The sequence below is a fragment of the Chionomys nivalis genome, chromosome 11, assembly GCF_950005125.1.
Source record: "Chionomys nivalis chromosome 11, mChiNiv1.1, whole genome shotgun sequence".
NCBI lineage: Eukaryota > Metazoa > Chordata > Mammalia > Rodentia > Cricetidae > Chionomys > Chionomys nivalis.
This window is the reverse complement of record NC_080096.1, coordinates 12,037,408-12,060,965: the sequence shown is the minus strand read 5'-3', so window position 1 is coordinate 12,060,965 and position 23,558 is coordinate 12,037,408. Positions and strand designations below refer to the sequence as shown.

Sequence of the window (23,558 nt, the reverse complement as noted above, 5' to 3'; positions counted from 1 at the left end):
CTTCCCAGCCAGACAAGTCTTAGCATTGGCCTCATTCTAGGGTCTTCTCGCCAGCCTGAATCCTCCCCAGTGTGTGGCGACTAGGGGCTGCATCCAGCCCAAGTGGGGCAAGCTCCCTTAGCAGCCCAGCCCTCTCCTCCAAACTCAGGCGGCTTCTGAAGCTGCATCCAGAACCTGTTTTATGCTCTGCAGTTTATCTAAAGCTCCCTTTCCACATTTACCTTTCCCTCCAGAGCCATCAAGCTGGTAGATCTGAGGGGCCCTACCCTAACTCTCCAGCTTCTTCCCTTCAACCTACTGCACCAGGAATCATATGTCGTTACTGCTTTATTAACTGCTTTATGTATGGTAAAGACCATTCACTCTGGGGGGTGGGGGAGATCTGGCAGCTTTGGGACCCAGGGCTTAGGGGATCATCTTCCACCACTTGAAGGCAAACGGCACCCGGCGGATAATAATACAGGCACGGTCATCTCCAATGTTGGTCAGGTAGCAGTCAAAGTCTTCAATGAAGGTGCACTTGAGACCCAGGGGCTCCAGTAAGTCGCAGACTCTCTGTTCCAGGCAACAGGTGCCCTTGATTTTGGGCCCAAAAGGCTTGGGGATTCCTAGATTTTTGTCCAATACAACCATCTGCAGCTGTTAAGATAGAACTAGGGTCAGGCAGGGCCAGGACCCAGAAATAAAAGCTATCCCTACCTCTTCTGGGGTATGGGTGGGTGAGTGGGAGGGGCATAGATTTTATTTTATTTATTATGTATACAATATTCTGTCTGTGTGTATGCCCGCAGGCCAGAAGAGGGCATGAGACCCCATTACAGATGGTTGTGAGCCACCATGTGGTTGCTGGGAATTGAACTCAGGACCTTTGGTAGAGCAGGCAATGGTCTTAACACCTCTGAGCCGTCTCTCCAGCCCAGGGGCATAGATTTTGATATAGGGAAAAACCACACATCACTCTCCTTAGGGTTGACCAAACTTAAGCCTGTGTCCATGAGGGCATCTCTAATCAATCTCAGTGAAATCAATCTACTTTTGCTTAGTTGTCCAGTGCCTGCCAATGTTTCTCTGAAAAACACAGAATTCCCTCTGACTAGCCCCTAACCTTGATGGGCCTACCTATTTGCCTCTGGATTTGTTGCTCTGACCCTGTCTGTGGACCCTATCCCAGGCAGCTTTACGACCCCAGGGGCTCCAGTAATCCAGAGTTTCCCCACCACACCTAGCTTTGTTCCTTGATATCCTTTCTTAACCCATGCATAGCAGTTTTGGTACTAGGCACGTGAACCTGGGGGCTACACCACGCTCTCATTTCAGGCCATAACCATCTGATACAATCGAGCACCATGACCACCAAGGCACCAGCAGCACGGGCTGTGTTTGAACAGCCATGCCCAGCAGCCCTCACCATGTCAGGGAAGAATGGCCTTGCGTAGAGTTTTGTGGTCTGCTGGTTGGAGGGGACGTTGGTCAACAGCTCCAGGCAGAAGAGCTGTGGGATGGTAATGATGTCCTTCTCCACCAGGCCCAGCTCCTTCTTTAGGAGGCTGCGGTTCAGGCTGATGCATTTCTGCAGCACAGGGAAGGCAGGAGAAACAGCAGGAACGTAAGCATTATCAGGAAGGAGCTCTGCTTGATGCTGCACAGACCCAGAGGAGGCCGTAGAGCAGTTTATCTGGCTCAAATCCCGTGAGCCAGGAACCCTGTCGGCCATCCGAGCCTTCCCCTAACACGTAGTATAGCATAAAGTGAATTGAGAATTCAGAAAAGGCCAGGGTCCCTCACTTGTCTTTGCTGGGTGGCCACTAGTGTCAAAGCCTCCTGCAGGTGAGCAGGGTTGGGAGCGCAGGAGCAGAGTGGGAGTTGTGGGAAGCATACAGAACTCTTCAGGTCCTTCCCTCAGATCTAAGCAGCCACTCCTGCCTACTCAACACACCCTCCCCTTGGGCACATCCCTGCTGATGCCAACACCCTTGGTACCCTACTTCAGCTTGAAATAAGATCAAGCCACCTGTCCTAGGCCCATCTGGTACCCACCCTGCTAGGACAGGTGGGTCCTCACTGGATCTACAGAAGCCACGGCACCAGTGCACCGTGGCATAATATGTTCTTGGTCTAAGTAGTAAGGACCTAGTGGACAGAGCACCCCACTGCACCCCCGAAGTCTATATCTGGGCCTGCAGTTGCCTGCACTCCTCCCAGGAGTCTCAGGGCCTCCCCCCAAGCCCTGCAGTGCCAGCACCTTGGGGACAATCCTGCACCCCAGCCTTTTACCTCTACATATTCGTTCTGCTTTCGCAAGTTCTGATCAGCCAGGATTTGGGAGATGGTTTTGGCCTCCCTCCCTGTGGAAAGAAAGACCAGGCAGGGACAGATCAATGCCCAGCATGACCCAGCCAGTGAGGCATCCTCAGACCAGTGACTGCATGATCAGCCTCAGGTACTACACCTGGGTCTAGCATCTTACATCTGATGCCAACAAGATACACAGTACCAGAAAACCCAGTCAGGATTTACTGCCACTGGCTCAAGGGGAAGCAAGCTCAGAGTGTGTTAGTGTGGAGTCATCAGCCCTGCCTCAACTCAGGGCACCTCAACCCTCTGTGTGCTTACCCCTCCCCCCCACACACACAGGTGTATACCAGGAGGCTTCTAGCGGTGGTCATCAGGCCCAAACTCCATTCCCTCAGGTTCCAGCCCAGAGGTGACATGATCTCTCACCCTGTGAGACAAGGTGTCCCTGGACCCTTCCACAGAACGTTACTCAGGAGACGGGTGGTACCTCGAGTCTCTAATCCAGGCCAAGAAAATGTCCTGATGCCCCCACCTCTTTATTGAAGAAAGTCAGTCCCTTTGCATTCCCCTCACACATTGAGGTCAGAAGATGGCCTGGGGCACACCTCTGTCGGCTCCCTTAAGGGAGAGCTGGAAGTGTTAGTGCCACCAAGCCCTGTGGCCCCCTCATGGAGGTCATATAGCATCAGTTTGGGTGAATGGAGTCACTTTACTGTGGCCCAGAATCTCGGGTCTGCCTGGATAGTAGGGTGCCCCCTCCTGGTGTGGTATGTTCTGACAATGGCCATCCCACCACCTCTTAGGATTTCCTGTGCCCTCTCTACCAAGAATGACAAAGACCCTAGGCCAGTGGTCCTCAACCTTCCTAATGCTGCGATCCTTTAATGCAGTTCATGTCCTGGTGACCCCAACCACAAATTATTTTGCTATTTTATAACTCATTTTGCTACCATTAGGAATCATAATGTAAATATCAGATATCCTGCATATCAGAGGACTTCTGTGAGGGTCATTTAACCCACAGGTTGAGGACCGCTCTGGAAGGTACTAGGGTGGCCAGGTGGCGGTGGCTCATCCTTTTAATCTTAGCACTCAGGAGGCAGACAGGTGGATCGAGTTTGAGGCTAGCCTGGTCTACAGAGTTGAAGTTCCAGGACAGTCGGGGTATACAGAGAAACCTTGCCTCAAGAAAATCCAAGTTCCTAGGTGAAGAGAAGTCGCTTTACCATTAGAGAGGAGCTGCTCTGTTCTGACTTCTTCAAATAGGGTCACGTCCCCAAAGCCTTCCTTCTTCTTCTGTTCAAAGAGCTCATAGCAGGCACTGGGGCTGGCCAGCAGGAGACGGAAACCCTGGGAAGGGAGATGAGGGTCACCCACCCACTGTGGGGGTCCCTAGGCTCAGCAGATGTACCCCTCTCCGGCCCCCAACACAAACCTTCCCGTCACCATTTTTATCCTTCACAGGGACAAAGCACATGAACTCATCCACGTGGCCTGTCATCAGCCAGTCTGAGAAGAGCTCCACAGGGGCCTGCACCTGCTGGGCACACACGAAGTCTCGCAGGGTCTTGCTCATGTCCCGGCCTTCGGAGCTGGAGGGTGGAAACAGTGAGATGGTGTGGCTCAGAGCAGCTGCCCACCATCCACTGAGAATCAGGCCACCTCCAGGCTACAGACTGCTTCTGCCAATGGGTAGGTAGGGCGGCTTTAAAAAAAAAAATTCCTAGCCGGGCGGTGGTGGCGCACGCCTTTAATCCCAGCACTCGGGAGGCAGAGGCAGGCGGATCTCTGAGTTCGAGACCAGCCTGGTCTACAAGAGCTAGTTCCAGGACAGGCTCCAAAACCACAGAGAAACCCTGTCTCGAAAAACCAAAAAAAAAAAAAAAATTCCTTACTCTGGGCCAATGAATTGGTTCAGAAGATAAAAGCACGCCAAGCCTGGGGACCTGGATTGAATCCCTAGGACCCGCACAGAGAACTGACTACCTACAGGTTGTCCTGAGTGTAATGTGTGTACATGGTTCTCAAACACAATTTAGGAAGGGGTGTGTGCTTGTGGTAGCCCTTACTGTGACCTAGCTCAAGTCCAAATCACATAATCCTACTTGAGCCCTAGACTACATGATCTCCTGGTTTTAGGGTTAATACCACCAGCCCAAACCCATGTTTGTAAAAGACATGTCTAAGCCACGGGGTAAGTGGTGCATGCCTTTAATCCCAGCACTTGGGAGGCAAAGACAGATGGATCTCTGAGTTTGAGGCCAGCCTGGTCTAAAAAGTGAGTTCCATGACAGGGTGGTTACAGAGAAACGAAAGAAAGAAAGACAAAAAGACAGAAAGAAAAAGTAATGTGTTTGGGGTCAGTAGCCTAGTTGGATTTAAAGCCAGGAAAACCAGAGACATTTTTGGGTAGTTTTTACTCTAAAACAGCACTCCACATGCTCAAGCTGGCCTCAAATCCATAAAGACATGAGTCAAGGAAAGATCTGAACCTAGGACCTCCTGCTTGCTATGCAAGCACCCCAAACTGCCACGTCTCTAGCCCTGCCGCCAAACTTGATTTTTGTAATCCCAATCTTACCACAAACCAAAGGCTCAAGTACCCTGAAGTCTTAAAAAGAATGCAGAGCAGGCCTGCTGAGGGGGAACTGAGAATTACTGGGACCAGGGTGATGGCCTTTTACCCTTAAGACAGCTGTCACCTGCCAGCTGGCCTCCCAGCTCACCTGGGGTAAAAGCTGCCACCAATGAGGACCCTGCCTAGCGGGTAGTCTTTGCCTTGAGCCTTGACCGGTGGGGACACCATCAGGTTCCCGATGGAATCCAGGCTGCCCACTCCATGGTCCTCGGTTTGGTGCATCAGATAGCCAATACCAGGGCTCTAGGAGGGGAGCCGGTAGGGGAAGGAGAGTTATACAGGAAGCACTGGATGTAGGTCCCGTCTCCTGTCAGGTCCATGCACATCTTCTTTCCCCCAGAGGCCTCCTGGAACCCCACCCCCAGCATCCCAGCTCAGCACTAGACCTGAGGAGTTCACTAGAACGGAACATAACCCAACACCTCACCAGTGAATATTTCATGGGGAAATCGTCCAGCTTGGAAACCCGAGGGGTGTCAAGAACCAAGGACACCGTCTTGTGGGGAGCCTGAGTATAGCAGAAAGCCATCTCATCCTGGACAAGACAAAGATGGAGATGAACTTTCTTCAGCTGCTTCCTCTTCTGCTACCCTATTCCCTGGGGGCAGCCAGAGGGAAACCTTCTGACCAGCTCCTGCTCAGCCCTCAGAACCTTCCCGGAGGCTTCACCCAACACATTCCACCTTCCAGTTCGAGACTGAGAACCTCCAATCCCATCCCAGTGACAGGTCAAGTTCTACTTACAAATCCATTGTTTCTGGTACCTGCAGGCATTCGCCATGATCTGATTTGCCCTATGCCCTTCTAGTCAGACACCCCGCCACCAGGGTTTCCTGCATCTCAGCCAAGTGACTCTTTTTTGGTGTGTGTGTTGATGGGGGAGAGGTGTCTTTTGAGACAGCATCTCATGTAACCTTCAAAGTTCTATGTGGCAGAGACCTGGCTTTAAATTCCTGATCCTCCCTGCCTTGTCTCCAAGTGCTGGGATTACAGGTATGCATCACCTCACAACCCCAGTTTACAGGATGCTGGGAACTGAATTTGGACTCTCCTCTGAGCTACATCCCTAGGCCCCTCTCCCCTTTTCCCAAGACAGAGTTTCTCTGTGCAACAGCCCTAGCTGTCCTGGAATTCACTTTGTAGATCAGGTTGGCCTCAAACTCAGATCCGCCTACCTCTGCCTCCCAAGTGCTGGGATTAAAGGAGTATGCCACCACCACCCAGCCTGCACTGACCTTTCAATTCGGCTGTACCTTTAAAGTGTCACCCCCGCCTTGCTTTGAGTTTGCTTCTGTACTTTGCTGGAAGGGTCTCTTATTCCATGGTGCAACCCTTCCCTGCCCCTGGTCACGCCTCATTCCCCCAAGCACATCTCACATTGCGAACTCCATGTTAATGGCACTGCCACCCGAAGAGCTGGTGCCCCACACCCCATCACAGCCACAGCAGCACCTGGCTTATAACCCACCTGAAGGTTTCCTCAGCTACCTAAGTGACCTGCTTAGGTCTGTTCCCTTCTTTTTCTCAGCACTTAGAGCTTGGGCCTGGCTGGAGGGTACCTGTTCTTAATTCATCTCTAGCCCCTGGTGGCACGCCAGCCTCTGGTAAGTGCGCAGATGTGCTTGGGGCAGGATTTTCCAGAACCAAAGCTGATCGAGCTCTGGTCCTGCTGTTAGGCCAGGCACAAGGCCGGACTCGCAGCCCAGCTCCAACACTTGCAACCGAGGTCTCAAATTGATCTTGAAACAAGCTTAGCATCTGAAGAGGGGGCTGAACTCTAGGCCTATCCTTGATGAGCTGCAGTAGGTTGCTGTCTGACGGTTAAGGTCATCTTGTGGCATGTGCCAAGCCTCCCTGCCCCTCCCTCCATAGCTAGGGCACCCCAGGTGGGGTCAGTTACCTTGGGGTCAGTTACCTGGAGCCACCTGCCCTGGCGGCTGGGGTCCTCATAGACGGACGCCACCTGCACGCTGCTCTTCTCACTCAGCCTGGTCACTGTATCCACAAAGCCCTGTATCTGCATCTCCCTGCCACGAGAGAAACCCACTAGGATTTCCTCAAAGTCCTTGAAGCTATCACACTCCCTGTCCCAGGGGGAAGGCAAGGGAGAGGGCCACACTCTGCCCACAAGGCGAATGGAGCCACTGTCCCTATCCCTACTTCAGCATAGCTTGGACTTTTTCTGCCTAGACCATGCTGGTCACTGGTGATATTCCAACCCTGTTCACACCGTTCACACCTTTGGATCCCCCTCTGCACGCACACATTCTTTATTTCCCTTGTGTGGGCTCCTCTGCTCAAACCATTGGACGACTGTAGCTCAAACAGGGCTGCCAGAAACTAGGCAGCTCACGATGGATGACCAGTGACATCATTGATTTGTGGGGCGTAGGGATATGGGGACATCTAAACACCTGGGTGCATTTTTTGAGATGGGGCGCCATGACTACAGTGTTCTGGAGCTTGCTCTGTAGACTAGACTGGCCTGCCTCTGACACCCGAGTGTCGGGGTTCTAGGTCTGCATCCCACCACACTTTGAAAAACTTGTTTAAAATATTTATGTATGCAGTGTTCTGCCTGCATGTATCCCTGCGGGCCAGAAGAGGGCACCAAATCTCATTACAGATGGTTGTGAGCCATCATGTGGTTGCTGGGAATTGAACTCAGGACCTCTGGAAGAGCAGCCAGTGCTCTTAACCTCTGAGCCATCTCTCCAGCCCGAAAACTTTGGGGTTTTAGTGTTTTCATTCAAGGCATGAATACTTGTGAATCCACAGTGGACATCCTTTCCTTGGGCATCGAGTGACATTTGGTGATGTCAAGACATCCAATTTAACAACTGGACCCTCAAGAGCTGGCTGTACCAGGAAGTCACAATTGGGAAGTGTCCTAGTTGGGATTCTAGTCCAGAGTTGGGGGAGGAGAGGATGCTAGTGGCACACCCTCCCCAGGTGGCCTCTTACCTGCACAGGTAAATCTCAAGCGGCATCTGGGTGCTGGGAGTGAAGATGTAAGGAGCCACCCGGAACACTACTGTATCTTTGTATAGCGGGATCTCGGGGATTAACTGCAACATATGAGAAGTCTCCATGGCGACCCGGCTCCATCTGCCCCCTTCCATCCCTGGGTCCGCAGCTGTTCATCTTTCCACCCATCCCTGGAGCCCACTGCCTTGCATAGCTTTCTGTAACATCCCCCAGCTGTGCTAAGACCCACACTCCTGGGTGTCCTGCCTAGCACTGTGGCTCTCTTCCTCCGAGCCCAAGGGATCCTTGCTGACCTGGCGGCATACCTGGTCATGAGACATTTCCACTAAAGACACGGAGAAGGAAATCAGGCCTGTAAAGCTGGTGGACGGGAACTCCAGGGCTTCTATGTAGAAGGTCTCTTTCCCTCTGTTCTCAAAGGGAGCCAGGACATGGACAGACTTGTTGGGTCCTACTACCAGCTTATAGGCGTCGTCTAGGAGAGATAAGGGGGCGAGTGGCTATTCAAGCTGCCTGGTTGCTATCGCAAGTCCAGGTGGGCAAACATAACAGGCTTGTGATCCATCCCGACATCAGAACTGAGGGCTCCGGGATCGTCAGTACTGTCATGAGTCACTTCATGCACCATCATCATACTGTATGTGTTTGCATGGGTATGCACATGCATGTGGAGGCCAGAGGTTGACAGAGGTGTCCTCAATAACTGTTTGAGGTAAAGTCTCCTTCAGTGAACCAGAAGCTTACCAATTCAACAAGAGTGGCTGGCCAGAAAGGCCCAAGGATTCCGCCATCTACCTCCCACAGCTGTGGGGTTTCAGGGGCAAGCCACGCCTCACCTAGGTTTACATGTGTGCTGGCAACTGAACTCAGGCAATTTCTGATTACAGGGGTTTTACCGACCCAAGTTACCACCCCAGCCTCTGCACCAATGTTTTTTGAAGGCCTCGGACAGACACGCTAGGAGTCAGAACTCCGCTAGAGAACCCATTCTCGGGTGTCCAACTTGAACCAAGTAGGTAGTTGCATCCTTGAACTCACAGATCCGACATTTGGGAAGAACTGTAGGAGTTCCTTAAAGGTGAGACACTCAGTAGGCAAAGACGGGCTTGGCAGCCCCAGCGGCATATTGGCCAGCCACATGACGGACAGATGGATGGAGGACTTCTCCAGAGACATTTCTGGAGAGACCTAGAGTTTTGGTGCCCTGCCCCCACCACCAAACCTAGTTCAGTTTTAGAATAACTAGAAGAGACCCTGAAGGTAGATGGCCACATATCAGGCTGTCTTTATAGTAGCTAGACTCCAACTGTCATTCTCGTTGGAAACTGTCCATCAGCTGAGCTACCGAGCTTCTCCCTGGTGTCACTGACTTCCCAGATTCTTCTCACCACTCCTAGAGTCGTTATTCCAGGGCCAGTTATGGGAAGTTAAAACTAGCACCCTTCCACAACCCCACCCCTCCACTTGGTCCCTTTCCCCAGGCTTTCAATCAACCTGGACAGCAAGCAGCACATGCTACTCAGTGAGCAGGGGATTGGGTGCCATCCCCACGTGGATGCACCATGACGGCTGCCACTCTGGCTTCTGAGCCACTGGATCCTAAAGATTTGCTATAGAGGGGTCTGGGGTTAAGTTGGTTCCAGACTAGAGATGCCTTGGTGGTTAAGAGCACTAGCCAGCTCCTTCCAGAGGACACAGCTTTCCAGCACCCATACGGTAGACAGGACGGGACGGCTAACCCACGGTAGACAGGACGGGACGGCTAACCCACGGTAGACAGGACGGGACGGCTAACCCACGGTAGACAGGACGGGACGGCTAACCCACGGTAGACAGGACGGGACGGCTAACCCACGGTAAAATGTGTAAATTATCTGGTAAAGATAGCAGCCAGACAGCCCCTGTAACATAGATCTGGCCTGTGACTTGCAACTCTAGATTCTGGGCATCCTCTTAGAGGCAGTATAGGGCCGCCAGTTGACCAGCATGCCAAGGTGGAGTAGGGCTGGGACTTACTCTGGTGCAGGTAGACTCTTGCCTTGCTTGCCTCTTCCTTGGAGGTATGGAGGATCAGCCAGTAGTCCTTAAGGACAGAGGCGGGACCCTCCACAGACAGGGTCATCTGAGACAGGTTCTGTATTTCTGGGCAAAAGGATGAACACAGGCTCAGACCAGGCTCCGGGGGTAAGAAAGTAAGCAGCAGGGAAAGGGGTAGAAAATTGCATTGAGTCTTGTTTAGTAGTCCAGCATGGCTGAACTCTGCGATTCCCCTGCCTCAGTCTCCCACGTGCTGGGATGACAGGTGAGCTCTCATGTCTGACTTGAGGGCTTATCCGAGATCCTCTGGCCCCTGGGATGCTCTTGGGTCCCCAGCCTGAAGGCTCCTACTCACTGGAGAGAGGTTCCCACATCCCTTTGATGGGATCAAGGATTCTTACCACCTTGTGAAGTCAATTTCTCATTTCTACCCCCCAGATGGCAAAATGAGGCTTGTTCACAACCAGGAAATAATGAGTTAGTGTCTGATTTAAGCCTCTTCAGGGCTGGAGAGATGGCTCAGGGCTTAAGAGCTCAGGCTGCTCTTCTAGAGGTCCAGAGTTCAGTTCCCAGCAACCACATGGTGGCTCACAGCCATCTGTAATGGCATCTGGTGCCCTCTTCGGATGTTCAGGCAGACATGTAGGCAGAACACTGTATACCTAATAATTTAAAAAACAAAAAAAACCGCTCTCTTCATGGGACAAAGGATGTAGCTCAGCTGATAAGAGTGTTTGCCATGCACAAAGCCCAGGGCGGGGGGTCTAATCCTTAGCACTACATATAAACGGTATAGTGAAGCACACATTCCCTCGGGAGGTAGACACACAAAAACTGAAGTTCACGGCTACACAAAAGCTTTGTCTCAAAACACATGCAAAAGAACTAGAGAGATGGCTCAGCGGTTAAGAGCCCTAGCTGTTCTTCCGGAGGATCCGAGCTCAATTCCCAAGAACCACATGGTGGCTCACAACCATCTGTAATGGTATCTGGTGCCCTCTTCTGACCTGCAGACAATACGTGCAGGCAGAACAGTGTATACATAAACACAATATTTCTTTAAAAAAAATAACACCTACAGAAGAGGCACTACACCAACCTATGGAGAAAAGACAGCCAGCCTTGAGGACTCAGCTGTGACCTGTACCGAGGAATGGCCAGAGCTCCATAGAGGTGGGGGACATGGAAGATGGGGACATGGAAGATGTACCTTTGGAGACCTCCTGATCACTGGACTGGTCATCAGGCTCACCCGTGTCCCCAGGATTTAAATTCACCAGCAGGATGGCTCCCCAGCCATTCGGGCCCCACACCCATCTTTTCTGCAATAGACAGGAACATCAAGGCAGGAAAGAGACAAGCAAACTCCAAGCAAACTCCCTGCTTCTCATGTGCAGAGTTTTGCTCCAACAGTCCCTGGAGACCCAGGGGGCAGCTTGAGAACGATGACCCATGACAGTAGAAGGCTACTGGGTGAGTAAAAGCTAAATACAGGTTACAAGTGGCCACCGGTTTCAGGAATGCAGGGACAGAGGCCTGCTGCAAGAGATGTGTCTCCTCGAGGTCCAGGGTGGGAGAGCGCAAACTCTGCTATCGCCGGCTATATAACCAAGCCAATGTCCTGCATACCTGGCTATTTTGGTTTTGTCTTGAGACAAGGTCTTGAAGGGCATCCCAAACCCATCATCCTGCCTTTGCCATCCCAATACTAGGATGACAGGCAGGTGTCACCACTACATCTGGCTGTTTCGTTTCGAGGCGGGAATTCCAGGCTAGCTTGGAATTCCCTGTGTTGTCTGGGAATGGCCTTCAGTGCCTGATCTCTGTGCTTCTATTTTGTGGATGCTGGAAAAACACATCCTACCGCACCTGGCTTTCTTTTAGTAAGTCAGAAGTCGATCTTATTAACCTTGATTTGTATAGCAGTGAAACTTAAAGACACTCTGGAGGTCAGATAAAAATGGACCTGGAGGTCAGGGATGGCTTCCCTTGGGTCCTGTCTTGCTCCCTTGACCAAGTAAGCCTCACCTTAGCCTGCTTGTCACTTGGCATGTCTAGCTGTCCATCTCGATAGATGTCTGCCTCCAGGGAGATCTCTGAAAGGGAAGGAAAAGGTCTCACACCTGGACTGCTGATGCGGCCCAGAAGCTCTGGTGGTCCTCACAGGGCAAGCCCAGCCTCTGACACTATTTGAAAGCCTTATGTGGTGTCTTAATGTTGAGAAGTTCAGCATCTTCAAGATTCATGCGATGAGTCAGAGGAAGTTAGACATAAAAATTCAATTTTCTAGAGTGATTTTATATTAGGATGTATCCATAGCTAGACTGGGCCACAGGTTAGATACTCCTGGTGTGGCAGTATCCTCAAAGGCAGGCTGGTTCCCAAACTAAGTCAGGGAGGTAGCTATCCCCTTCCCCTCTTCCCCGCATCCTTAACTCTAGAGCTCACACATGGATTACAAGGTAACCTCATTCTCCCAGCTTTCATCCTAATCAATTCCAACAGGGAACCTACCTCCCTACCATTCTAGAACAATCTTTGAACTTGAAGATACACAATGATCAATACAGAATCCCCTTGGGGACCTAAGGGTCCAGGCTCTGCCCAAAGACTTCTTGGGGACTACCCTCCTGTGGCATCCCACTGTCCACCCCTTCCCACACAGATCAACTTCCTTCAACTTTAGTCTCATTCCTAGATCTTGTGTGAAGCGCCACCTCCCACCTGAAGGGTCAGAGCCATAAGTCTGGCCCTAGCTTGCTGCTGCACTCTCAGAACCCATCTGTGGGCATGGTGCCCCACTACCCAGTGAGCTTGATTGCTTAGGGGATAGCAGTGTGTAAAACCTGCCATTTGAGTATGCACAGAGTTTGGCAGTAGATGACCATAATTATGTATATATATATATTCATTGACAGTAACATCGGCCAGGGGACGCAGGACTAGGGAATGGAGCCAGGTGTTTCTTAGGTAGTCAAAGGGAGTCTTATAAACTGACATCTTAAAGCCCTGAGAGGCAAGCAAGATCCTACTATCTGGAGTAAAAGGTACCAGAAGTGGGGAATCTGTACAAGTGGCAGGTTCAAGGGTCAAAGAAACCACTGAAGCCAAAAATAGAAGGGGCAAGGAAAACCGACCCATGTGTCAGAGGGAGCTGGGTTACTCATGGAGGACTTGTGGGCCGCCGTGACTTTAGATTTGATTTCGGTCCTAGAGAAGCTGAAGAAAGCCTGGGAACCCGGGTGCTGTCGTCTGGCATCTTCCTAAAGATACACCACCCTGCTTGTGGGATCAAAACTGGACTCACAGAAATGGCAAGAGGCTGGGAGCCCCCACTGAAGACCTGGGCAAAAATTGAGGCTAGCAGCCTGGACAGGACTAGGACTCAATGCAGTCCAGCTAAGCTTACAGTGTCTAAGTGTTAGAATGAGTGGAATCCGAGAGGATGAAGGGCGCCACCAAGCCTGAACACCCAGGCTGGAGCTGTGTCTGCTGTAATGGGGAAAGCTACTAGCCTCAGACAGATGCAGTTAAGAGCACTTGCTGCTCGTGCAGAAGACCCGAGTTCAATTCCCAGCACCCACCTGAAGCTCACAGCTACCCGCAACTCCAGAGTTTGAGATGCTCAGTGCCCTGCTGGCCTCCAAGGACAGAATATACCATTGGATGTACATGGACAAAGCCTACACGGAATTTAAAAATAGGCTTGGGGCAGGGTAGAGAAAAATCAGTTTTTGCTTAGGATCCATTAAGTTAGACACATTAAGAAGCTATGTTGGGAAGTCAATACCCAAGTACCTATGGGGCTGCCTGGGTAGAGATAGTGTTGGGAGTCTACAGAGGCGTGAGTGACACGAGCTGCTATAATTTGGTGGCCGGCTAGGGGTGAAGGGCTCTGCAAAGGGTCTTGGGAAGGATCAGGGAGCGAGCTTGATATGTTTCAGGTGACATGTATCGGGAACGATAACAGGTGTGTCTAATACCATCAGGTCAAGGCAGAGAAGACGCAGTGATCACAGGCTCTTACGGAGCAGCTGCAAGATGGAGCTGGAGAGATGGCTCAGCTGTAAAGAGATGCTACTGCTTCTGAGGAGCCAAGTTCAGTACCCATCTCACAACCACCTGTAACCCAGTTACACCAGTCCAGGGGCATCTGATGCCCTCCTCCTGGCCTCCTGAGCACCCATGTGGAGTGTATGGCCTTCTTAGATCAATCAATTGCTAAGGGATCCATAGTGAGAGGACTTTGGACCAGACCTGTCAGCGATGAGAGTGAGGAAGGGGGCAGATAACGCATGCCAATTCTGGATGCTTTTATCCTCAGGAAATTAAGGAAGGAAGAGGCACTAAACTGAAGGAACACGTCTGTGGATGCCTCGGGTCCAACGGGGGGGAGGCATTTTATACACAGCAGTCTTTGCCTAGCTTGACACCACCTGCCCTGCTCTCCAGAGGGCTGGATCGGCTTCAGCTCTTGGAGCAAGACTCACCAATGCCGGTGAGGTACAGCACAGCTGTGGCTGTGGGTGACTCCTTGTCGGGACAGTAGTACGAGACCAGCACCTGTGGAGACAACATGGAGAATCTGTAAGGGTTGAGAGCAGGAGCCTAGGACCAGAGCTGTAGACAGCATCTAAGCGTTGGACCTTGGCTTCGAGCATGTAGGCTTCCAGTGACCCACTGCCGAGCTGACCCAAGGACCTCGACCACTGAGGACCTTAAAGAGTGCCTCACTGATGGGGTTGGAGAGTTAGCTCAGAGTTTAAGAGCACTGACTGCTCTTCCAGAGGACCTGGACACAGCCAGCTGCAGCTGACCTGTTACCAATGGGCTTCAGCTAGGCTTGCCAGTTTCCACACTGGGATCACCTGGGTAGGTACAGTTACCCTTCCCCCGTCCCTGGCTCACCTTGTCCTCGTCCACAGCGGGGCTGGGTGACACCATCCTCACCAGTGCCTCCATGGGCTGGGCCATTGGTCGCCAGACCACGGCCTCCCCCTTCCCAGTAATGACCGAGCTGGAGATGTGGATCAGGATCCTGGGGGAGCCACGAATAGTGAAGGACTCGCAGTTCTCGGGTGCACACCTGCTTTGCCAGAAACAACACACATTAGAGGCTCAGGGATGCACTGACTGAGGGGGCAAGGTTCGAGGACAGCCCTTCAATCTTTGTCTTACGGGGTGTATGATGTGGCCTGCTGGTCGGTAAGATGTGGGGGCTCCTAATGTCTTCAGATTTTCTCTTACCATCCCTACCCTGGAAACCTCCATTCATTCTCTGAATATCTCCAGCCCCAGCTTCACTCTCCCATCAATGCCTCCTTTTATATTCGGGGCCCCAGCTCCCATGCAGGGAGCGAGAAAATGCGAGAACCACAAAGAAAACACTCCCTGGCCTATTCCTCATGGCCACGCCTAAAGTTAAGGGGGCCTTTTAGAAACAAGAGGCAGAAGAAACCTTTAAGTCAGCATCCTAGTGGGACTGCATGGCCCCCAGAGACCAAACCAGATTCCTGGAAACCAGCCAGTTCAGTGGAGAGAACTAACCTTAGATTCCTGGGCACAGGAACTCTACCCAGACTACCCCGCACAGGTACCCCTTCAGACGCTCCCAAGCCTCACCCACTGATGTCCAAGGTGAGCTCCGTGCCCAGCACGCAAATGACACGAGTGGGCCTGTCCAGGGACAGGCTCACCGTACTCTGGAACGACATGGCAAGGCTTCTGAGGCAGCCACTCTTGGGTGCAGCCCCTACCTAACGAGTAACCAAGGAACCGCACAGGGCTCTTGGGCCCCCTCGCCCTCCTCTTTAGTAGGGGAAGGAACGCCCCAGTCCGCCCCCTCGTTAAAGGTTCAAGGCCTCAATCCCACCCAGGTGAGCCTGCTTTTCTCCCTGGTAGGTGTGGGAGGTGCACGGGAAGGGGGAGAGGGGATGGGGGGGACCTCTTTCAGTCAGTAGCAATGTTTAGCAGCTGTTGTCTGTGGACCCTGCAGCCCTGGGGAATCAGAGGCTGATCGCTTGGGGCTCCGGCCTTCTACTGGGAGCAAGAGACACTCTGGGAAGTTGGAACCCACATGGACCAAGACCCTGCAGATTCTGCTAGAGTTGCCTGGGTGAAGGTCTCCAGAGGGTTGTGATTAGGGTGCTACATCTCAAGGCTGGGGTCTTGGTTCTAGGATAGCGGTTTACAACTTGTAGGTTTAACCCCTACTAGGGTCACGTATCAGATATTTTACACTGCAATTCCTAACATTAGCACACGAAGTAATTGTATGATTGGGGGTCACCGCAACATGAGGGGCTGTATTCAAGGGCTGTAGCATTGGGAAGGCTGAGAACCACTGCTCTAGGGTGTGTGCTACTTGGAAATTGATGAAGGAGGGGGCTTGACAAAGTGTTAAGGTCGCAGTTGGGGAAGCTGGTTAGCTCTGCAAGTCCCTGGTCCTGGCAGAGAGCCTACATCCTTTTCCTGGTGATAAAGGTGACCCAGTGGCCCACAGCTGTGTCTCCTGCCAGCACAGGGGGTGGGGGGTGGGGTGGGGGGTTGGGCAGCACCAGTTGGTGCGTGGAGTAAATCTGTGGCGCCTTGCTTACAGCTGTTGTCCATCTAGGCCCACAAAGCAGAAAGGAAATTTCATAATTATCGTGAATTTCAAAATTGCTAATACAGGGGTCAACATTCTCATGTCCTGTGATAACTTGCCGAGATGACAGGTCCATCAGGGAGTTTCGTGGTCTTTTTCAGAAATGCATACCTAGGTCAAACCACTAAGCCATGGGTGGCAGTTCCTGCCTGTCAATCAGTTCAGCATTCAGACTGAGGCAGGAGGATTTCTGTGAGTTTGAGACCAGTCTGGGTTCCAGAATGAGACCCTGTTCCAAAAACCACAAAATATCATATTGCATTTCATAGTAAACATATTTATTGTTAGGGGGGAAAAAGACCCAGTCGAGGTAGGCCAGCCTGTCGTTGTGGAGTGAGTTCAGGGCTAGACTGGGCGATTCAATAAGAGTGTGTCAGAGTTTTTAGAAAGCGGGTGGATGGGAGTGTAGCTCCTGCTAGAGAATGCATCTACCTCCAGGTCCTAGGCTCAGTTTCCATTGTTCCCTCACTGAAAGCTGAGCGTGGTGGCTGGTGTCTGTAACCCTGGAACTTGGTAGACTGGCAGGGGTTCGAGCGTAAGATGCCAGCCAGGGCTGATTAAGGGGACTCCATATAGAAACTTCTCCAGCTTATTTCCCAGAAGACCTTGGTGCAGGGCAGAGCTTAGAGGAAGCCGCCTCCATTCCTCTGTTTCTCCTTTCTGCCCACCTATCTGAGGCGTGATGGTATCAGCTGCCAGCCGGCTTCCGAGGTGCACACCCGTAATCTGAACACTTGGGAGGCTGGGGCAGAGAGATGGCTGTGAGTTTGAGGGCAGCCTTTGTTACAAAGGGAGTGTCAGGCAGGTTAGGGCTACTAGCAAGACATTGCCTTCCCTCACCACTACCCCACCCCAAAGTGAAAGCAAACAAAGCAAGTGACAGCAAAGGCAGAAACCAGGAGCTCAGTAGGAGCTGGAAGTGGGGGAACCTCTGGAAAGCGAGGAGGCCAACCTCACAGCCACCAGGTTTTCAGCCCTGTGGAACTGCTGTGGTCTCAGTCCTCAAGAACTATGAGGGACTCGGTTCCTTCCTGGCAGTTTCTGAGGAAGGGAGTGAGATGAAGGGATTTTTTTTTTTTTTTTTTTTTTTTTGGCTTGATGAGGTTAAAGAAATTCAGGATTGGCCGGGTGGCTCAGTGGGTAAAGACTCTTGCCACCGAGCCCAATGTGCGGAATTTGGTGAACAGAGCACACATGATAGACGGAGGAAACTCAGTGTTTTGAGTGTCCACACATGTGCACTGCGGTATGAGGCTACATACACGATCACACACACGGTGGGGCATGTATGTGCCCCACTTTTAATCCCAGCACTTGAGGCAGATTTCTGAGTTCGAGGCCAGCCTGGTCGATAACACAGAGTTCTGGGTAAGCCAGGGCTACATAGCCCTGTATCAAAGAGAAAGGGAGAAAAGAAAAAGAAGAAAGATCAACGACACGAAGAGTTTCTCTAAGGAAGAAGTCCGTCAATGGAAGTACACCAAACTGAGAGCGTTAGCATCATAAGATGAGGTGGTGGAGGCCAATATTTATTGGGAGAATAAAGAGATAAAGGACATTATTTGATTGCTTTGCAAAAGCCCTGGGTCACAGTTATAGGCTGACAGATTATCATTGGCTGGGGTTAAATTTTGTAAACAAAATTTTCAGAAAATAACCCAAATTTCACTTATCATTTGTAATGGGGCAAGGTTGGGGCTGCTGTTGAGACCCATCTGGTTTAATTTGCTCAAGGATTCTACAGGCCTGGTGTTTTGTTTAATGTGTTAAAGGCATTGTCTCCACTCCACGGTGCTATCGAGAGGTGATGGACTCTTCTTAAAAAAATGTTTCTAAAATGGTTTTATCTTATGTGTAGGTGCCTGAGTGTAGATAAATGTACCACATGTGTGCAGGAGTCCACAGAGGTCAGAGGGCACATCAGATGCCCTGGCACTGGGGTTACAAGCAGTTGTGAGCCATCATGTATGTGCTGAGAACCGAACCCAGGTCCTCTGCAAGAGCAGTAAGTGCCTTTAACCACTTAGCGGTTCTCCACCTGAGGGCTGTGACCCCTTTCACATGGGTGACATATCAGATGTCCTGCACGTCACATATTTACATTGTGATTCATAACAGTAGCAACATTACAGTTACAAAGTTCAATGTACACCATTTTAGGGTTGGGGGTCACTACCACATGAGGAACTGTATTAAAGGGTCGCAGCATTAGGAAGTTGGCTGGACCAGTAATCTAGTCCCAAGCCTTCCTTTTTTAAAATGATCTCAGCTCTCCTCCTGTGAGACAGGGTCTTGTGTGGCTCAGGCTGGTCTCCGACTCGCTATGCATCTAAGCCTGGCCTCTAATTCCTGTCCCTCTTCTGCTTTTCCAGTGCTGGCCTCGCACACCTGGTTTCCATTTTAATTTACTTTAGCCCGTGAGCTGCTCACCAGCTGTAGTTTGCTCTTTGGGTTTTACCCTGGCTCTCTTGGAGGCAGCTCTTTTTTCCCGACGACGGCCGGCCGAGGCAGTCCCTCCACTTTCGGGACTGCTTTCTCCATCAGCCTCCCCTTACCCTTCTGCAACCTCAGATCGCTAGTCTGTGGGTTCTACTGTGTATCTTCCCACTGGTCCCGGCCTTTCTGGGCCACAGGGAAGTTGCTTTGACTGAATTCCAGGCCTTGGAACAGCTGCTCCACTTCATGGTCGGACTCAGGTTTTATCCATCCCTTTCTCGTGGACAAGGCAGAGATTTTAGGAAAGAATCCTGTTCAGGACAAATTTTACTATCTAGCCTAGGCTACCTTTAACTCACAATAATCTTCCTGCCTGAGCCTCCTGAGTTCTGGGAATATAAGTGTTCATCTCCAGACCTCTCAGAATCTGAGGTTTAAAAAAATTGTATTTGTGTGTGTGTGTGTGTGTGTGTGTGTGTGTGAGAGAGAGAGAGAGAGAGAGAGAATGCATGCTGCATCATGCCTGTGGCGGTCAGAGGACAATGTATGGGAGGTTGGTTCTCCTATCATGTGGGACCCAGAGGTTGGACTCAGGTCTTCAGGTTGTACCCACTGAACCATCTTGCTGGCCCCAAACACAAGTCTTTTGAGCGCTGTGCCAGTCCTCACTCTATGCTTAGTTCCACCAAATTCCATCATCTTTACGGTGTTCCAGGCCCTGTTCCAGGCAGCCTGACACACCAACAAGCAATGCCTAATTGTTGGAGGTAAGCTCACTGAACTTAGTTTTTGTATTGACTGGCTGGTTGGGGGAGCCCCCGGGTTGATTTATCTTGATTTTCCTCTGACCAGCTAGGATTACAGGCATTATCGTTTTAACATGGGAGCCGAGGATCCGAACTGGTGCCCTCATGCTTGTTCCGTGCATGCTTTATCACACAGAATCGTCCCCAAGTTTCTGGAGGAATGTGGTTTTATTCTCATTAGTACATAGGGTGTGTGAGTACTGGCACACCAGCGCCACTCACTGCATGCACGTGGCAGTCAGGGGACAACTCCGTGGGGTCGGTTTTCTCTATCTTTCCATGGGCTCAGGCTTGAACTCAAGCCTTTGCCTGCTGAGACATCTCACTGGCCCAAGGAATAGGTTTCTATTTATTTATTTTTAATTAATTGAGCCTGGGTCTCATTATTTTGCCCTTGGATAGCCTGGAACTCAATATACACAGACCAGGCTGGTCTTGAATTTACAGATTGCCTGCCTCCTGCCTCCCAAGTGCTGGGATTAAAGGTATGAGTCACCAGCCTGGGCTCAAAGGCATGTGTTTTCAAAGGGCTGAGTGTGTAGCTGATTGGTAGAGAACTTGCCCAGCGCCCATAAGGCCCTGGGAACTTAAGACACATGAGTTAAGTCAAAAGAGTTCCCAGCCATAGTTGAAGCTATTCACCTCATGGGTGCTCTGAAATTAATTTCAATGTGCTTTACAGAGAGGGACTGGGGGTGAAACTCAGTGGTAAAATAAAGACACAAAACCACATCTTTATTGAAGCAGCTCTTGAGCAGAACTGAGCTTGCCAAGCAAGGATCATTTTAGGGCAGGCAAAGATGGAGGAAGAGCCAGACATGGGCAAAGCAAGCTAGCCACAGCAGGGAGTTAGGGCCACCCCTGGGGAAGCTCAAATATCCCCAAATCTCTTGCCGCACCTCACTGCAGGGGCCCAGCTACCTCTGGCCAGGACAATCTCTGAGGGAGGTTGCCAGAGGCAGTGGCTCAGGGCACCATGTGCCACCACTTGAAGGTGAAGGGCTTCCTGCGGACATTGGTGCCACAGTGAACCTCTCCGTGGTACACGTGGTAGGCATAGAAGTCATTGATGAAGGTGCAGTGGAGGCCCAGCGGCTCCAGCAGGGAGCGCACCTTCTCCTCCAGGCAGCAGCGGCCATCAATGATGGGCCCGAAGGGCTTGGGGATGCCCAGGTGCTTGCCCAGCACCAGCATGTTCACCTGCGGGAAAGTGGGGGCTCAGATCAGAGGAGACAGCGGCTAGGGTGGGACCCACAGGTCTACTGGACTAGGTCTGTGTTTTTAAAGATTTTTTTTAACTTTATTATTACAAGTATTGGTGTTTTGCCTACATGTATGTCTGTGTGAGGCTGCTGGATCCACAGAAACTGGAGTTACAGGCAGTTGTGAGCTGCCAGATGGATGCTGAGAATTGTAACCCAGGTCCTCTGGAAGAGCAGCCAGAGCCCTTAACCTCTGAGCCATCTCTCAAGTCCCCGGTGTTTTCTTCTTGTAACAAGCCTTCAATTGGTAAAAAGTCACATGCTGTTTAAGTTCGCTGAAAAGCTGAACCACAGTGAACTATGATGCATGGGCCTCAGGAAGAGAGGGGGACAGATGGAGTCTTCGTATAGCTCAACATGTGGAGAAGACACCTCAGTAGCCAGATCTGAGCCCCCGACTTGAAACACCAGAGCTGTCTCCTTCCTGAACTGTAGCCCCCAGTCCTACACCTGCCCGTGGGCTTTCTTTGGAGAAGGCTGGTCAAACTCCATGGGAGGTAGGAAGATGCTTGGGGTCACAGTTAAGTAACAAAGGGGTCCACGCTCTGAAAGGTCAGATCAGGTCTGGCCCTGGCATTGTTGCAAGACTCCAAAGAGGCTCTGGGTGCCATAAGGGACACGTGAACCTCTAAGTGTGAAGGGAGAGTCACCTGCACCCACCTTAGGCCCGTTTTAGGCCTCTCATTGGTTGCATGCTGAGGTTTAAGCCATTTGAATGGGATGAAGTTGGGTGGTGGCTGTCACCTCCTTACCATGTTTGGGAAGAAGGCCTCGGCCTTTGGGTTCCCTCTGGAGTTCCCCACAAGCTTGAAGAGCTGTGGAATGTCAATGATGTCACCTTCCACAAGGCCCAGCTCCTGCTTCAGCACCACCCGGTTCCAGTCAATACAGCTCTGATGGGGAGACCAAGGGGGTGCATTAGGGGAGGAGGAAGTGTGGAACCATAGGGGTGGGTAAGAACCAGGGTTCAGGTTCCCAGGGACCCCACACACTCCCCTTCCTGCTCTCTACCTGTTCCTGGGCTTCAGACCCTGGAGCCAGTAGCCAAGCCAATGCCTAGGGAGCAGCCCTGCAAGGTCCCCACCCCACCCACCCATGTATCTAATGGCAGGCAGTGTCTCCAGGGCAGTCTGGCTGAATACCTCCACATAGGCATTCTGGTCTCTCAGTTTCTTGTTGGACAAAATGTCATTGATCGTCTGGTTTCTTCCTGTCATGGAGGAAGAGAGAGAAAAAATGGACCCAATTTAGGAGGCAGGCTACCCCCCCCCAGTGAGGGAGGGGCAGAGCTGGACCCAGTGCCTCCATCTCTTTAGTGAGGATGTTCTAATTCAAGATGCTCTTGCTCGCCGGGTGGTGATAGCACATGCCTTTAATCCCAGCACTGGGGAGGCAGAGGCAGGAAGATCTCTGTGAGTTCGAGCCCAGCCTGGCCTACAAGAGCTAGTTCCAGGGCAGGCTCCAAAGCTACAGAGAAACCCTCTCTCGAAAAACCAAAATAAATAAATAAATAAATAAATAAAACAACAAAAGATACACTCACTCCCCACAGTGCACCTTTGCACAAGGGGTCCTGAATGTTTTGGAGGAGGGGTTCCAGAAATGCTGTCTTTAGTGATAAAACTTAGCACACTCTAGTACCAGGATAGGCACAGAGTCAAAGAAACAAGGACAGTTGAGTGACCCCACTGAACCTCATTGACACAGAGGATGAAGAAGGCGACCTAACAGAAGAAGCCACAGCCTCAGACAGGGTGGCGGGGGTGGGGTGGGGGGGAAGCCCAAAGCGGCACAGAGGACAAGCTGCTGCTTGAGAGACAAGATTCCAACAGAGTCAACCAAGCAAACCAAAGAACTCCATTCCGATGCCAGGCCCCATCCAGCCGCACCAACTGTGGTGGCCCCAGCACCCATAAATGAGGCAGCTGTGTCAGCGTCCCCAGGAGGTGGCACTGGCCGGCTGGAAAGGGAAGCTGCACGAGGAAGGCTGTTAGGTGGGGGCTCAGGTTGGCTTGGGGGCGACACAGCATGGCTGGACCCCTGACTCGGGGTGGATCAGTACTGGAGAAATGAGTGGGGCCCTGGTGCTCTGGACTCTTCCAATTCCAGAGCTTTAACCCTTGGTCTCAGAGTGAGTGTGTGTATGTGTGTACCATACATGCATCTGATGCCCGAGCAGGCCATAAGACAGCGTCAGATCTCCTGGAACTGACAGGTAGTTGAGAGCCATCATGTGAGGGCTGGGAACCGAACTCAGGTCCTCTGCAAGAGCAACAAGTGCTCTTAACTGCTGAGCTCTCTCCAGTCCCTGTATTTACTTTTGAGACAGCCTCTCATGCAGACCAGGCTAACCTCAGATTTGCTATATAGCCAAGAATGACCCTGAATTCCTGGTTCTCAACCTCTTGAGTGCTGGGATTACGCCCGGTTTACAGTGCTCAGGGTAGAAG

General features: G+C 51.5%; 2 protein-coding genes across 2 annotated transcripts in view; both read right to left on the bottom strand.

Moving 5' to 3' along the window:
* Window positions 1-323: 323 nt before the first annotated feature.
* On the bottom strand, window positions 324-15,729 carry Padi6 (peptidyl arginine deiminase 6). Its single transcript, XM_057784835.1, has 16 exons — window positions 15,581-15,729; window positions 14,867-15,044; window positions 14,449-14,521; window positions 11,987-12,054; window positions 11,169-11,280; window positions 9,938-10,063; window positions 8,227-8,396; window positions 7,898-8,001; window positions 6,849-6,960; window positions 5,361-5,468; window positions 5,022-5,176; window positions 3,731-3,887; window positions 3,522-3,645; window positions 2,275-2,345; window positions 1,409-1,570; window positions 324-639 (listed from the first exon to the last, which is right to left on the bottom strand). Exons 1-16 carry the CDS (start codon window positions 15,670-15,672, stop codon window positions 406-408), a joined length of 2,046 nt encoding a protein of 681 aa, XP_057640818.1. The 5' UTR covers window positions 15,673-15,729; the 3' UTR covers window positions 324-405.
* Window positions 15,730-20,606: 4,877 nt separating this feature from the next.
* Padi4 (peptidyl arginine deiminase 4) overlaps window positions 20,607-23,558 on the bottom strand; it is a 28,274-nt gene continuing 25,322 nt past the window's right edge. Inside the window, exons 14-16 of the mRNA XM_057784541.1 lie at window positions 22,251-22,318; window positions 21,861-22,001; window positions 20,607-21,046 (exon numbers count right to left, since the gene is read on the bottom strand). Coding sequence (XP_057640524.1) covers window positions 20,813-21,046; window positions 21,861-22,001; window positions 22,251-22,318 — 443 coding nt within the window. The 3' untranslated portion in view covers window positions 20,607-20,812. The remainder of the gene's footprint in view (window positions 21,047-21,860; window positions 22,002-22,250; window positions 22,319-23,558) is intronic.

Bases quoted from the DNA above. Each gene is read 5' to 3' on its own strand.
- Padi6 (XM_057784835.1), bottom strand. From the start codon at position 15,672: ATGTCGTTCCAGAGTACGGTGAGCCTGTCCCTGGACAGGCCCACTCGT. The intron at 12,055-14,448 runs GTGAGTCTTGCT...CTTCCCTTTCAG, and splicing joins GCTGTACCTCACCGGCATTG to AGATCTCCCTGGAGGCAGAC. The intron at 1,571-2,274 runs GTAAAAGGCTGG...CCTGTGCTGCAG, and splicing joins AGCAGAACGAATATGTAGAG to AAATGCATCAGCCTGAACCG.